Source organism: Echeneis naucrates, chromosome 1 (genome assembly GCF_900963305.1).
Source record: "Echeneis naucrates chromosome 1, fEcheNa1.1, whole genome shotgun sequence".
In the NCBI taxonomy this organism is placed as follows: domain Eukaryota; kingdom Metazoa; phylum Chordata; class Actinopteri; order Carangiformes; family Echeneidae; genus Echeneis; species Echeneis naucrates.
In genome coordinates, this window is record NC_042511.1 from 15,342,833 (window position 1) to 15,356,028 (window position 13,196).

General features: G+C 43.9%; 1 protein-coding gene across 1 annotated transcript in view; it reads left to right on the top strand.

Annotated features, from left to right (window-relative positions):
- Window positions 1-4,049: 4,049 nt before the first annotated feature.
- Window positions 4,050-13,196, top strand: part of pcdh7a (protocadherin 7a) — a 40,180-nt gene continuing 31,033 nt past the window's right edge. The window contains exons 1-2 of the mRNA XM_029503652.1: window positions 4,050-5,476; window positions 6,990-8,169. Of these exons, the coding sequence (XP_029359512.1) occupies window positions 4,050-5,476; window positions 6,990-8,169 (2,607 nt within the window). The remainder of the gene's footprint in view (window positions 5,477-6,989; window positions 8,170-13,196) is intronic.

A 13,196-nucleotide genomic window follows, 5' to 3' on the forward strand; every position in this document is an offset into this window, starting at 1 on the left:
TTTGCTGAATTTTGAGTTCGTTATTTCAAAGTCATTTCTTTGGCATTGTTGTTTCCTGTAATCAGACCGATCCTGTTTTCTTACTGCACTGGCTACTGCAGTGCACATCCACATCAAGTGTGCATAAACACACACAGCCACAGAGATTTTTGCTTACATGCATATATTCAGATGCACATGGATGCACACAGTACAGTAGTTTCTCCCAACTCCCCCATGATAACAACACTTGGCTCTCTTCAGATAAGACTCAACTATATGCAGTGGGGGTTATATTTAGCACATCCAGAGTATAATTTGCCTCACTTATTTTATGGTAGACAAGTGCAACAAGACACATAATTGTATTTTGCAGTTTTTAGTTTGGCATCTGATGAACCAGATCCGACACAAGCCAATTTTGTTCTTTTTGTTTAGGCTAATTTCATTTGCACTTTTCAAAAGACAATGTTTAAAATAAGATGTTGAAGAACTTTATGGCCAATACAAGCCATCCGAACAAGAACAACGATGGCTCAGATATTATTTTCATAGTGTTTTTTGTACACAAGAGGATGATTGTTAAACACTTTTTGAAGTTCAAGGTTTTTGCACTTTTCGATGGCTTTGCACTTTAAAGCTAACTGTGGCAACAGGTTCTAACAGGTTCAGTTTACGTGAAAAAAAAAAAAAAACTTTGGAAACCGATTGCCTCACTGCATCCAATTAACCATAGCTTGAATTTGCAGATTTAATATTGAGTTATATAGTATTTAGAGAATTCACATTACATTTGCATGAGAAAGTTAATGAAGTAATTGTGTAATGCCACATACAAGTCTTTTGGATGATAATTGCAGGTCGAATAGTAAAAACTTACTTGCAATCATTCAATAATCTTACTTGAAATCTAGGAGTCAATTTACTTAAACAATCTATTCACCTAGCTTTTAGTTGTTTATAATTTTAACTTTAATTAGGCTGTGAAGTTTGCTGAGTAAAAAAAATTAGGCAATCGGTTTCCAAACGGTTTTTCGGTTTTTTTTTTTTTTTTTTCCAGGTAAACTGAACATGTTGGAGTTTACAGTGTAGCGAGCATACACACCAGTGTGTGCGGACAATGACGCGCGCGCACATACACGCGCGTTTTTCCTTCAGTATGCAAATTGAAAACCCGCAGTTCATTTGCTGATGAAAGAGGATTCATGCTCAATTATATCTTAATGGGTTGGATAGGCCTATAACAGCATGCTCAGCCCATCAGACGTTTTTTTTTCCCCCATTAGGTCAAATCTGACTTAAATTTCCTGAATCAACTGAAGTAGTGTAAGAGCTGAGCTGACCCGGGGAGCAGTGCGGAGCAGCGCGCGCACACGCACACGCACGCACGCACGCACACACACACACACACACACAGAGCAGAGAGCACAATCAGCACTTCGAGGACCAACGTAGGCTGCAATTTTACCTGCTGACAGGTAAACCTTTTTTTGTTGTTGTTGTTTGTTTGTTTGTTTTGTAAGGAAAAAAAAAAGGTGTGTGTTTCGGGCGACAGAGGGTGTGAGCGCGGCCCGAGGTGGGAGATGGAAGAGAAAGAAAAGAGAGGGGGGGGGGGGGGGGGGGGTAATGTGGGCCAGCAAAAATGAGAGAGAGCCGAAGATATGTGACCCGGGTCTGCACTTCGTCAGTCTTTGTTTACTCTCTGCCAGCAATAACCTGACTCCTCGCTAATAGCTGCTGCACATAAGTCCATAACCCCAGCCAATAACATTATGTTTGTGAGGGGGGGGGGGGACTCGACTACTTCCCTTTCAGTCGGCCCCGGCCATCACAGTTTGCACACAGCACAATTGACTGCCTTGGAAATTAGACATGCAGAGCAGCAGCAGCAGCAGCAGCAGCAGCAGTGTGGAAACCCCGGCAGTGTTCAATAGCAGCAGACCGATGCTGCATTGCGCTCCTCCACCGAGCCGGTCGGCTGTGTGCATGGACGGAGTTTGACGATGCTGCCGACAAAGAAAGAAAGTCTGAGTGTTATGAAAGTGAAGAAGACAAAATGACAAGACTTCACGAATACAACTTTCTCCTTCTCCCTTTTTTTTTCCTTTCTTTTTTTTTTAATTCGCTTCCAACCATACCGTTTGCAGTAGTGGTGCCATTGGGGTTATTACAGATTGTCTGGTGTGCAGCTATAGCCTACCCCCGCTATAATTTACTGGCCTACACTGAACGTGACTGCAGGTCATGAATTTTAAAGCAACTTCCCATTCTGTATTCTGCGGGCAAGCTTGAGTGACAATTTCTGTCTCTTTGAGAAAAGAGTGAATGAAGCTTTCCAACTCATGCCCGGGCAAATAAAAAACATATATACAAATAAATAATATACATAAAGAGAAATATATATATATATATGCGCCAGCAGAAAAATGACTGAGCACCGGGATGACTTGTGTTAGTGCCAGATCACTCTCTTTCCCTGCCTGCTCTTTGTCCTTTATATGAATGTGTGAATAAAGATATGTTTCCCCCACCAGGGGCTGTCAGCAGCCCGGACATCAAGTCATTTAATCTTCCTATATGACAGAGGGGGGAGAATAAGGAGGGGGGGAAAGGGAGAGAGAGAGAGAGAGAGAGAGAGGTGGAGGGGGGGGGGGGGGGGGGTCTGTCCCCGGTAACCGACAGACATACGCGGCGACCCAACACCGCCTATCTGCCTCACCCGTTACAGCTCAACGATCGAGTTACGCGGACGGGGAAAATGTTGCAGTAGCTGGGAGAGAGAGAGAGAGAGAGAGAGAGAGAGAGAGAGAGAGAGAGAGAGATGGGGGAAGAGAGGGAGAGAGACTGCAGCATCGCTGGAGACCGGCAGCAGCAGCAGCAGCAGCAGTCCCGGGCAGTGCAGGTGAGAGGGGAGGAAAAAAATCCAGAAGAGTAGGAGGAGGCGCATGTGAGGGAGAGACACAGAGAGAGAGAGAGAGAGAAAGAATGCGGGACTCTTGGAAAAAAGACGCATCTCCACTCGGTCCATCACCGGAACATCCATCCCAGACACAGGCTGCCCAGGATTTCCGCTGAATTGACTGCTGATGTCGGGATCTCGGCTCTGAGGTCGCCAAGTCGGACTCTGATTTTGCGCGTCAGGCGAGAAAATAGGAGGAGAAAGTCGCTCTGAAAAGCGCTCTTGTGTCTCCTCATAACTTGCGTGAAGGAATCCGACGGCTTGGCACGTTTTCTCTACTGCGGGGGAAAAAAAAAAAAACACTGGCAAACGCAGCTGGATGTGAAGGTAAGAAAAAAGACCCAGCAGCAGCAGAAGCATCCCAAAGACTTTTTAAAAACTGATTTTCAGTCCTGGTTTTTTTTTTGAGCGGGGGGTGCGAGTTCATTTTCCTCAGAGTCCGAAGAGCAGAGCGGTGTTTCTTTTTCTTTCTTTCTTTGTGAGTGTGTGTGTGTGTGTGTGTGTGTGTGTGTGCTGGTGCTGCATTGCAGTTTTTAACAGTGAAAACGCGAGAAAAGCCGCTGTCCCGATTGTGACTGGAATTAAAAAAAAAAGCACTTCCAAATGGCATTATGAACCGATAAGCGTCCTCCTGTGACCACGGGATAGTTCTCCGGGAGAGGAAAGCAGTGAGAAAGAGTGAAGTGGATTAATCAAACCCTGGCGAATTAGTTCTTTTTCCGCCACAGGATGGATTTTTTTTCATATCTTTGCGGCGTGAGCAGTTCAGCAACACGTCGGGATTATTACTATTACTATTATTATTAATATCATTATTATTAGAGAAGTTGTAAAAAAAAAAAAAAAAAACACAGGAGAATAAAAGAGCAGGAGGTTGCTGCCGCTGAAGTGAACTACTGTCAGAGTGCAGAAGCTTTTTGGTTTTTTTTTTCCCGCGGACCTCAGGCGGCCGTCTGCAGAGAGCACCTCAGAAAGGAGGAATCAAACACCCACGCTGTGAGCCACACCACACCGCAAAACACCAATAAAGAAGAGACAAGCCACAGCTCGGAGGCAGACAGAGAAGGAGGTGGAGGTGGTGAGGAAGGGGGGGGGGGGGAGACAAGGAGCCATGCAGAGGCTTGGTGCAGTGCACTCCTCCGCGGCGCAGGCTCTCAGCCTCGTGGTGCTGCTGCTGCTGCAGCTGCTGACTCAGCCGCCGGGTGCCGACTCAGCGCTCCGGTACCGGGTGGCGGAGGAGGGCCCACCTGACGTCAAGATCGGCAACGTGGCCGCAGACCTGGGCCTGACGGCGGGCACGGGCAGCGGCGACGTCACCTTCGCCCTGGAGAGCGGCTCGGAGTTCTTCAAGATCGACAACGTGACGGGTGAGCTGACCACGGGCCCCCGGCGCATCGACAGGGAGAAGCTGCCACAGTGCCAGATGATTTTTGATGAGAACGAGTGTTTCCTGGACTTTGAGGTGTCAGTCATAGGCCCCCTGCAGAGCTGGGTAGACCTGTTTGAAGGCCGTGTGGTCATCACAGACATCAATGACAACACGCCTTCCTTCCCCTCGCCTGTGCTCCAGCTCTCGGTTGAGGAGAACCGCCCAATTGGAACCCTTTACCTGCTGCCCACTGCAACAGACAGGGATTTTGGGAGGAATGGTATTGACCGGTATGAACTGATTCAAGATGGTGGTGCTGGGTCAAGTTCAACAAGGCGCACATCAGGGGGAAACCCAATAACCAGAGTAGATGGACTTGGGGATAGAAGGGGGAGAAGTGGCGATAATGGAGGGGGCGCCAGGAGCACTGTGTTTGAACTACAAGTTGCCGACATACCAGATGGCGAGAAACAGCCACAGCTCATTGTGAAGGGCACATTGGACCGGGAGCAAAAAGATTCATATGAGCTCATCCTCAGGGTTCGAGATGGAGGGAATCCACCACGTTCCTCCCAAGCCCTGCTTCGTGTTTCCATCACTGATGTGAACGACAACAGCCCCCAGTTTGAAAGGTCCACATATGAGGCAGAAATGGCAGAAAATGCTCCTCCGGGTACTCCTGTCCTACAAGTCAGAGCCTCAGACCGAGACATTGGGGTCAACGGGCAGGTGGAATATGTCTTTGGAGCTGCCACCGAATCTGTCAGGCGACTCCTGCGCCTGGACGAGGCCACCGGGTGGCTGAGCGTCCTTCACAGGATCGACAGGGAAGAGGTGGCTCAGCTGAGGTTCACAGTGATGGCCAGAGACAGAGGTCAGCCTCCCCGCACCGACCGGACCACTGTCGTTTTGGCCGTCCGAGATGAAAATGACAACGTTCCAGTGGTGGAGATCCGAAAAATTGGACGGATTCCCGTTCGAGATGGTGCAGCGTTAGTGCCAGAGAACGTCCTGGTGGACACCCCAGTAGCTCTAGTCCAGGTGTCAGACCGTGACCAGGGAGAGAACGGGGCTGTGACGTGTACAGTTGTAGGAGATGTCCCATTCACACTGAAACCAGCTGGTGAAACAGCACTCCCACCTCTACCTGCAGATGAAGCCTTCGACAGGTAAGCTGAGAACCAACTGCTTATCAATGCTGGCCCAAAGAAGTCCTGATTTAGATATTACCCAATAAACAATGCGTTACTCAAGCATACATGTGTAGGTATTAGACTCATGAACCAGTATCCAACAAGAACTTCATGTGATTTGGGTAGGATGATGCATTGTGTTACTTGAGGGACAGCAAAAATTGTATTATAAAGTAATGATGCATCCCAAATATTACTGAGATAGCTGAAGCACAACTTCCTTTACCCATCAGCGAGCAAAAACATGAACCAACTTCTACGTAATGTATAATGCATCCAGTGACTTTGTGTAATCAAGCATCTGGTCTTGAAATTATCAAGAGCAATTAATGTAAAAATGTAATTATTCAACAATGAAAAAAAACATAATGGCACAAAGCGTGTCAGTGTCTGATAGATGATATTTCCTGACTCATTCCTTGAGACTTCCCAATATGGTTTAACGTACATTTAAAAATTAGTAATGAGCATACGATAAACTGCACAGATCCATTTTTATTTGGGGCTAATATTGTTTGCTTTCTGTCTCCTAATCTTGAAAACAGCACATGCCTCATGTAGCTGCTAAATGGATCACTTACACTAATGGTCCAGGAGGTATTTATACAGTGGATATTTTCCAAAAGGAATTCAGAGAACAGTGGCTCAAGTGTCATTGCATCCATATTTAATACACATAGTTCAAGTGTTGCCACTCATTCACGCAGACTACAGTGTAATTAGAATACTGTATAATCTGTACATTTTGAGCGTACATTTTCAATGGAATTGAGGGGTTTAGACTTTTCAACTACTGCAGGCTGCAAATATAAATGCTCTTGAGTCATTTATAAAGATATCATATGAAGCTTTTGAATGGAGAGAGAGTTGGAAATAGAGAAGGCCATCTTTTGATATAAATGCTACTTCTTATTACACCTACACAGTAAGATTGGATATTGTATTGATGCAGGGCAAGAAATTCTGAGTAATACAGTTATATCTAAAGCAAATGGAGTACTTGATTTCATTTGAAAAGAAGTTAACCATATTGTTGTTTCTCTGTACAGGACTTAATGTATGAAGGAAGAGCTCTCAAGATATAGTTCATTTAAAAGACTAGAGTTGAAAGAGTTAGTATATTCTTTGCTCCTAGTTTTTTTTTTTTTTTTCCCCAAAACGTGAGGATTTGCACCCTTTCTTGGTTTCAGAGCACTGTGTAGAACACTATCACTGTGTTTTGGACTGTTACACGGTCAACACAACAATTTAATGGATCACATTGGACTTTCACTATTTGCTGATACTTTCGGGATGTGATTTTACATTCCCAATAACAATCCCACCGCAATTACTCCTGACTATTTAGTCAACCAACACCCTTGTGACAAACCAGCTAAAGAGAGAGCAGCATTGGTATTTTATGTGACTACTTTGAGAAACAAGGACTATATCATTTCCTTGGGGCGTAACTAAATTCCTGAAATGCATTTTCTAATTATTTTCACAGAAACAAGAAAAAATACTTCTTACACACTTCTGCCTTGCTGGACTACGAGGCAACCAAAGAGTACAGTGTTACCATTGTAGCAGTAGACTCTGGAAGCCCGAGTCTATCCAGTAACAGCTCACTAATGGTGAGAGTGGTAGATATCAATGACCATCCACCAGTGTTTGGCCAGAGTATTGTGGAGGTCCACTTTGCGGAGAACAACTCACCTGGTGAGAGGGTGGTCACTGTGGTAGCTTCAGATGCTGACAGTGGCAAGAATGCAGAGATTGCCTATTCCCTGGATCCTGCCGGCAATGGGCCATTTTACATAGATGCAGATAATGGAGATATCCGCGCCACTGGGGTGCTGGACCGTGAGCGGCAGGATAGGTATGAGCTCCGAGTTGTAGCCAAGGACAAGGGCACCCCCTCTCTGCAAGGCTCTGCAACCGTTGTTATTCAGGTGACCGACAGAAATGATAATGCACCCAAGTTTGTTCAGGAAATCTTCACATTCTACGTCAAAGAGAACCTCCTCGCCAACAGCCCAGTTGGCATGGTCACTGTGACGGATGCCGATGAAGGCGAGAATGCAGAGCTTAGTCTCTTTGTGGAGATGGATGGAGTTGATGCGAAGAAGCAAGGAGAGAAGGCACAAGGTGAAGATGGAGAGAAAGAGCAAGGTGAAGAAGTGTTTTCCATCGAGAACAACACAGGAACTATCTTCTCTTCCGCATCGTTTGACCGTGAGAAGCTTTCCACCTACACCTTCCGCGTCCGCGCCGTGGATGGAGGAGAGCCTCGCAAAACCGCCACAGCGACTGTGTCACTCTTTGTGACAGATGAAAACGACAACGCCCCCTCGATCACCTATCCAGCCAACGAGTCCTACACCCTTCTTCCGCCTGCCAGCAGCGCCCGCACAGTAGTCAGAACTGTCACCGCCATAGACTCAGACACAGGCCTAAACGCAAACCTACGCTATGCTTTGGTGGGGGGAAATCCGTTCAGACTGTTTGAGATTGGTCACACCAACGGGGTGATCACCTTGGCTGAACCCTTGGAACGGCGTCACAGAGGTCTGCATCGCCTGGTGGTTCGGGTCAACGACAGTGGGGTCCCCTCCCTCTGTGCCACTGCCCTGGTTCATGTCTTCATTAATGAGAGTGTGGCCAATGCCACCCTACTGGATGCACAGGTAATGTTTATGTACAAAGATTTTTTTCCCCCCTACAAACTGATTTTAGCGGCAGCCAAATAAAGTGGCCTATATGCAATGCATGCATCTCATATAAAAGAAAAATTTAAGGTTAAGAAACCGACCACGCTGTTTGGGCTTATCCATATGTCAGTTGTTCCACACAGCTGGTAATGATAACCAAAGATGGCAGAGATGATAGTGTCTTTTGACCCATTCAAATAATGGCCACACATAACAATGGAGAAGGGTGGTAATGACAGCTGATTGTAGCTGTTAAAACCAAACTGGTAAGAAGGTTATTTCTTGATAGAATAAGATGAATGCAGTTTTTCACAGTCTGTGGGGTGTTGCAATTTTCTCTCCACCTTTTTTGGAAATAATTGTGTCTATATCTGTCTCAGATATAGAGCCCCACTTCTCTTTTGAAGGCTATTGGCGATGTTGGTTTCTTTGTAGGTTGGATCCTACTGGAGAGTGCTCTTTGTCCAGCATACATTCATAAAATGACACGTGTGGTTAAAATAACTGTTATTACAGAAGTGGTTCTTCTTTATGGTACATCGAACTCAGAGCTGAGAGCATTAGGTGTATGTGAGAGGGAGAGAGCAAAGGGGGAGGGGGCATTAGGGGTGAGTGTGTCAGGGGGGTGCAGCGAGAGAGAGATCTGCCTGTCCCAATTTTGGCCTCGTAATAGAAAGAAGGTTGAAGTGTATTCATCTGGATAGAAGTTGTACTTCTGCAGCATCTTTTCACAACAGGCCCAAAGCTATGGTTTGGGATTTTTCTTTGCGTTTCTTTGCGCACCTCGTGAGCCGAACGCAGGTAGCCACACTTAGTATGGATAAAAAATCCACTATGACCTCAAAATGACTAAAGTTTACATAGGGAATAAAAGGAATGTGAAGTAAATCGGTATAAAACCACCTACTAGGACTAAACAAATCTGTTGTTTTCTTGGACCAAGGACTTCACAGCAAGATTAGCGCTGGCTTGAAGGATCCACACTGGGCTGCAGAGGTAATTGACTTGATTCAAAGACATTACTGAGATACCAGAAATAACTACAACAGCATGATTTCAAATTTAGCATTTTCCATGCTGGTGGAAATCTTTCTCTCCTCTCTGCCCTTTATTATATTAATCAAATGAAGTTCTTAATGTGTTATTAAAATGTTTGATTAAGCTTGTAAATGCTGGCAGGTAATAATTACTAAAACTCCTTCTCGGACAAAATAATTTGCATTGACAAATAATTAGATTTCACCCGTTGACTTCGAGTATTAGTTTTGAGATTTAGAGCCCATATTTCATTCCAACTGCTCTTGAGACTTGGTATGGAATGCATTCCTGCATTTTCTGTGAAGAGAAAGTCTTCAACTGTCAGGTCTGTGCATGTAACATGACGTAAATAGTGTAACACTAAAATAGCTCTGAGACATTTGAGAGGAAAAGGAACAGTCAGACAGATAAAAGGTGCAAATCTCTAAAAATGTGTCAAAGCACAGATTTTGTAGGTACCCTAAAATACTATGAATATGCCATAACTTGATCGGCTCTTTCTGTGTGAAAAACACACATAAAATGGTCATGTTAAAAAAATAAAAAAAAGCTAAATACCGTGATCTTGAGGTCACACAATACAATGCAGGAAATGCTTTTCAACAGCAAACTATGAGTGGTGCCGTGGAGGTGCTTTCCTGCAGATTTTTACTTTAATAACCAGGGGAATAAATGGAAACACTACCTCAGGCAATGTATATGATTTCCAAGTGGGCCATGTAAACCTTAGATGATTTCTCATTTTCAATTATGTTACAGTGTTGACAGTCGCAATAGCAACGACTATAACTTTGTGCTTTGCTCGCCACTGTGCATTATTGTTTTCGAATGACATTTAAAGCTAAATCTTGTGTTTCAGCAGAAAAACACATCACACACCTTGAGTGTTCTGACTGACCCCCTATGATGAAAACTTGGCATCCATAAAAGTGTTCTGTGGCCTGATTTTTCTTTTTCTTTTTTTAACAAACAGTTGAACTGATAAATGGTGTCGGATTTGAACACCAGCCATCAAACTCAGCACCTCATAAATGCAGCACTGCCGCTTAAAAGTAGAGTGAAATGTACAAATTGATCAAGCAAGGGGGGTGAGCAATAGAACACTTCAGTGGTAAACAGTGGAACAATGGCGTTGACAGGTGGAATTAACTGCAATATGCCGGGGCTATTGAATCGAACAATAGGGTGTAATATGTCCAAGCCAGTATAAAAGCCCTCTTTGATTACAATATGCATAGTTTAGTTTGATTGTAGGGAGGAACTTGGCGGAGTAATTGAGTAGAAGTCATTGAAGAGAGAATACCTCCATCTCATAATGAAGTCAAACTGAGAGGTGGATGGCTGCCAGATGTAATTAGGGAAGGAAAACGGCTCTTACTCCTGCAGCACCACGGCAGCAAATTATTCCAGTCTTTTCTGTCCAACTGTACTGGGTGAACCACATGTTGGGTAATTAGTTACAATATGATGCTGCAAAGTTTAAAACAAAGAAAGAAGGTTGGTATTTTCGACATTGTCATCTGCAGAAACTTTAAGGTGCTTTTACCACGCATGCGGTACTTTTTGAGTTTTTTTTTTTTTTTTATAAGCATTTTGTGATATTTTCACATGATGTTAAAATGTGATTTTCACACGGAATGCAATAGATGGTTAGGATTGACCAAACTACAGCTCTCTATTCTTATGCCTAACCCTGAATGTGCTTTAGTGGAACTAAGATCAGGGATTTCCTAGACTTGGGTCAATAGTGCGGTCAGTGGAGAATTCCTTGTCTTGGTTGCAGCATCGACATTGTTGTGACTTGCAGATAACAGGATCCTTGGAGAGTGAAACAGATAGATGGTCGTGTTACGTCCAGCCGGAACAAAGCTTGTGCTGCAGAATGGAAGATTCAGCTGGGAGGCGTGGATGTGTTCGTGTTGAACACATGACCACCCTCAACGTCTGCCCATACACCCAGACGGTATACATGCCTATAGTTGGATGGCTATACATGTGACTGCTACTTGTACGCGTACACACTACCGTACACCCCGAACAAGCCAACCAAGCTGTGCTACCGTCACACAGTGCATACACACAGGGCAGTGCATCGCTATCGTCGCTCTTTTTTCTGCACACACAATACAGCAGACTGTGCAGGGATGCACTATAAGCCAGAGACATGCCCAGCAGAATGAAAATGAATAGGAGCACTGCAGGAAAAAGAACAATGGGGCTGAGGGGAGAGTGGAGCCTGCTGGAGAAGCCCTCTGCAGTGGAAGCAGAATAATGGAATACAACCAACTAAACTCGCTCAAAAACAATGAAACTTAACCCAGAGATAGATAGTGATGAAACAATGAAATATAACACAGTCTCATTCTTTGCTTCAGGGTATCACAAAGTGAGAGTGAATAATGTGGCTCTATATGAATAAGTACAATATGCTTCTGACAGCGTAACAAGCAAGTTGCACAGCGCAGTTGTGTGAGCAACAATCTGAAGTACGACCACGACTGCAGGTTATAATTAAGTTATTTTTTTATTACTATTATTATTATTATTATCAGAACAACAGTGTCTCAAATTTCACTTCTCTCTCTCTCTCACCTGCACTCCCCGTCTCTCTCCTATTCATTTCTGCAAGTCTTACATCTGACCATTCTTAAAGCAGTAGGGATTACAGTATATAATTTCCAATATATGTAAACAATAAAGTGACAGGCCAAAGGAATTGTCGTATGAGCTCCAAGACAAGGTGTCACAGGGCTGCAGAATGATATGTCGCTTTGCTGGACAGTTTACAGCCTGTGTGGGCTGATGTAGGCACATGCATGCATATCAGTAGCTTTAGTGTGTGTGTGTGCGCTTTTATATTATTTGCTGTCTCTGCATCATGATTCTCCCAGCTTACTTGTTATGTATTGATTAGTTATATATTCGGATTCATGACCCTGTCTGATATTAGAAGCAGGGCTGTACAGACCACAGCCTCATTGTCTCTTATCCAACAAGGCTCCATAATCAGTAATGGCTGTGTTTGTGCTTTCGCATAACTCACTTTCTTGTGATGACTCTTTGATGAGTGCACAAGCTCACAGTGCGTTAGTGTGTGTGTGTGTTCACAACAGGAGTTCCTTTGTCTCTTTATCCTAAACCTAAATATAAAATATGTTGTGTATATAGAGATTAAAATGCATTACCATGGATTTGTCATGCAAAAAAAAAAAACAACAAAAAACAAACAAACCCAAAACTATAACACTTAAAGGAACACATTCGACCCGGAAACAGATAAGCGGTTGAAAATGAATGAATGAATGAATGAACAACTAGAACAGCACAAAATGGCTCAAAAGATATTCAGCAGAGACACATTTTTTCATATTTAGCTTTCTATCTATCTGTTCATCCAATTTTGTTGCTAAAAAAAAAAAAATATGATTCCAAATCCTTAACAAATCCACGCCTACGCTATAATCCACAATAAGGACATTGTTCATTGATGAGGCTGAAGCTGTATTTGTATCCAGGGGATGTAGTTTATAGCATGACTCTTGCCTTTATTTGCATATTTATTGACTGTGGTGCCTACCTGTCCTCGTCCAGCTGTCCCAGACCTCGACATCTAACGTCTAAAGTTTGGCTTTAGTCCTTTAATCAGCTTTGAACAGTTATCATCTGAGGCGTTTCCTGTAACACTGCAGATGATGCCAGATCACAAGTGGAGAATTACAGGCTCAAGTTGAAACACTGCAACAGGGAGGCAAGAGCAATTATATATTTAGTGACACAATATGTCTGGGAATAATGGGGAAGCTCCTCCACTAAAACGCAGTGATGAGTTTAATTAAGTTGAAGATGCTGTTTGATGTTTCACTGCAGTTTACACCCACTGTGTCAGCTTTTAGTCATTACCTTGGCCTTTTTTTTTTTTTTTTTTTTTCTCATGGATGGTTCATCTCTTGTTTTCTTCTTCCTTC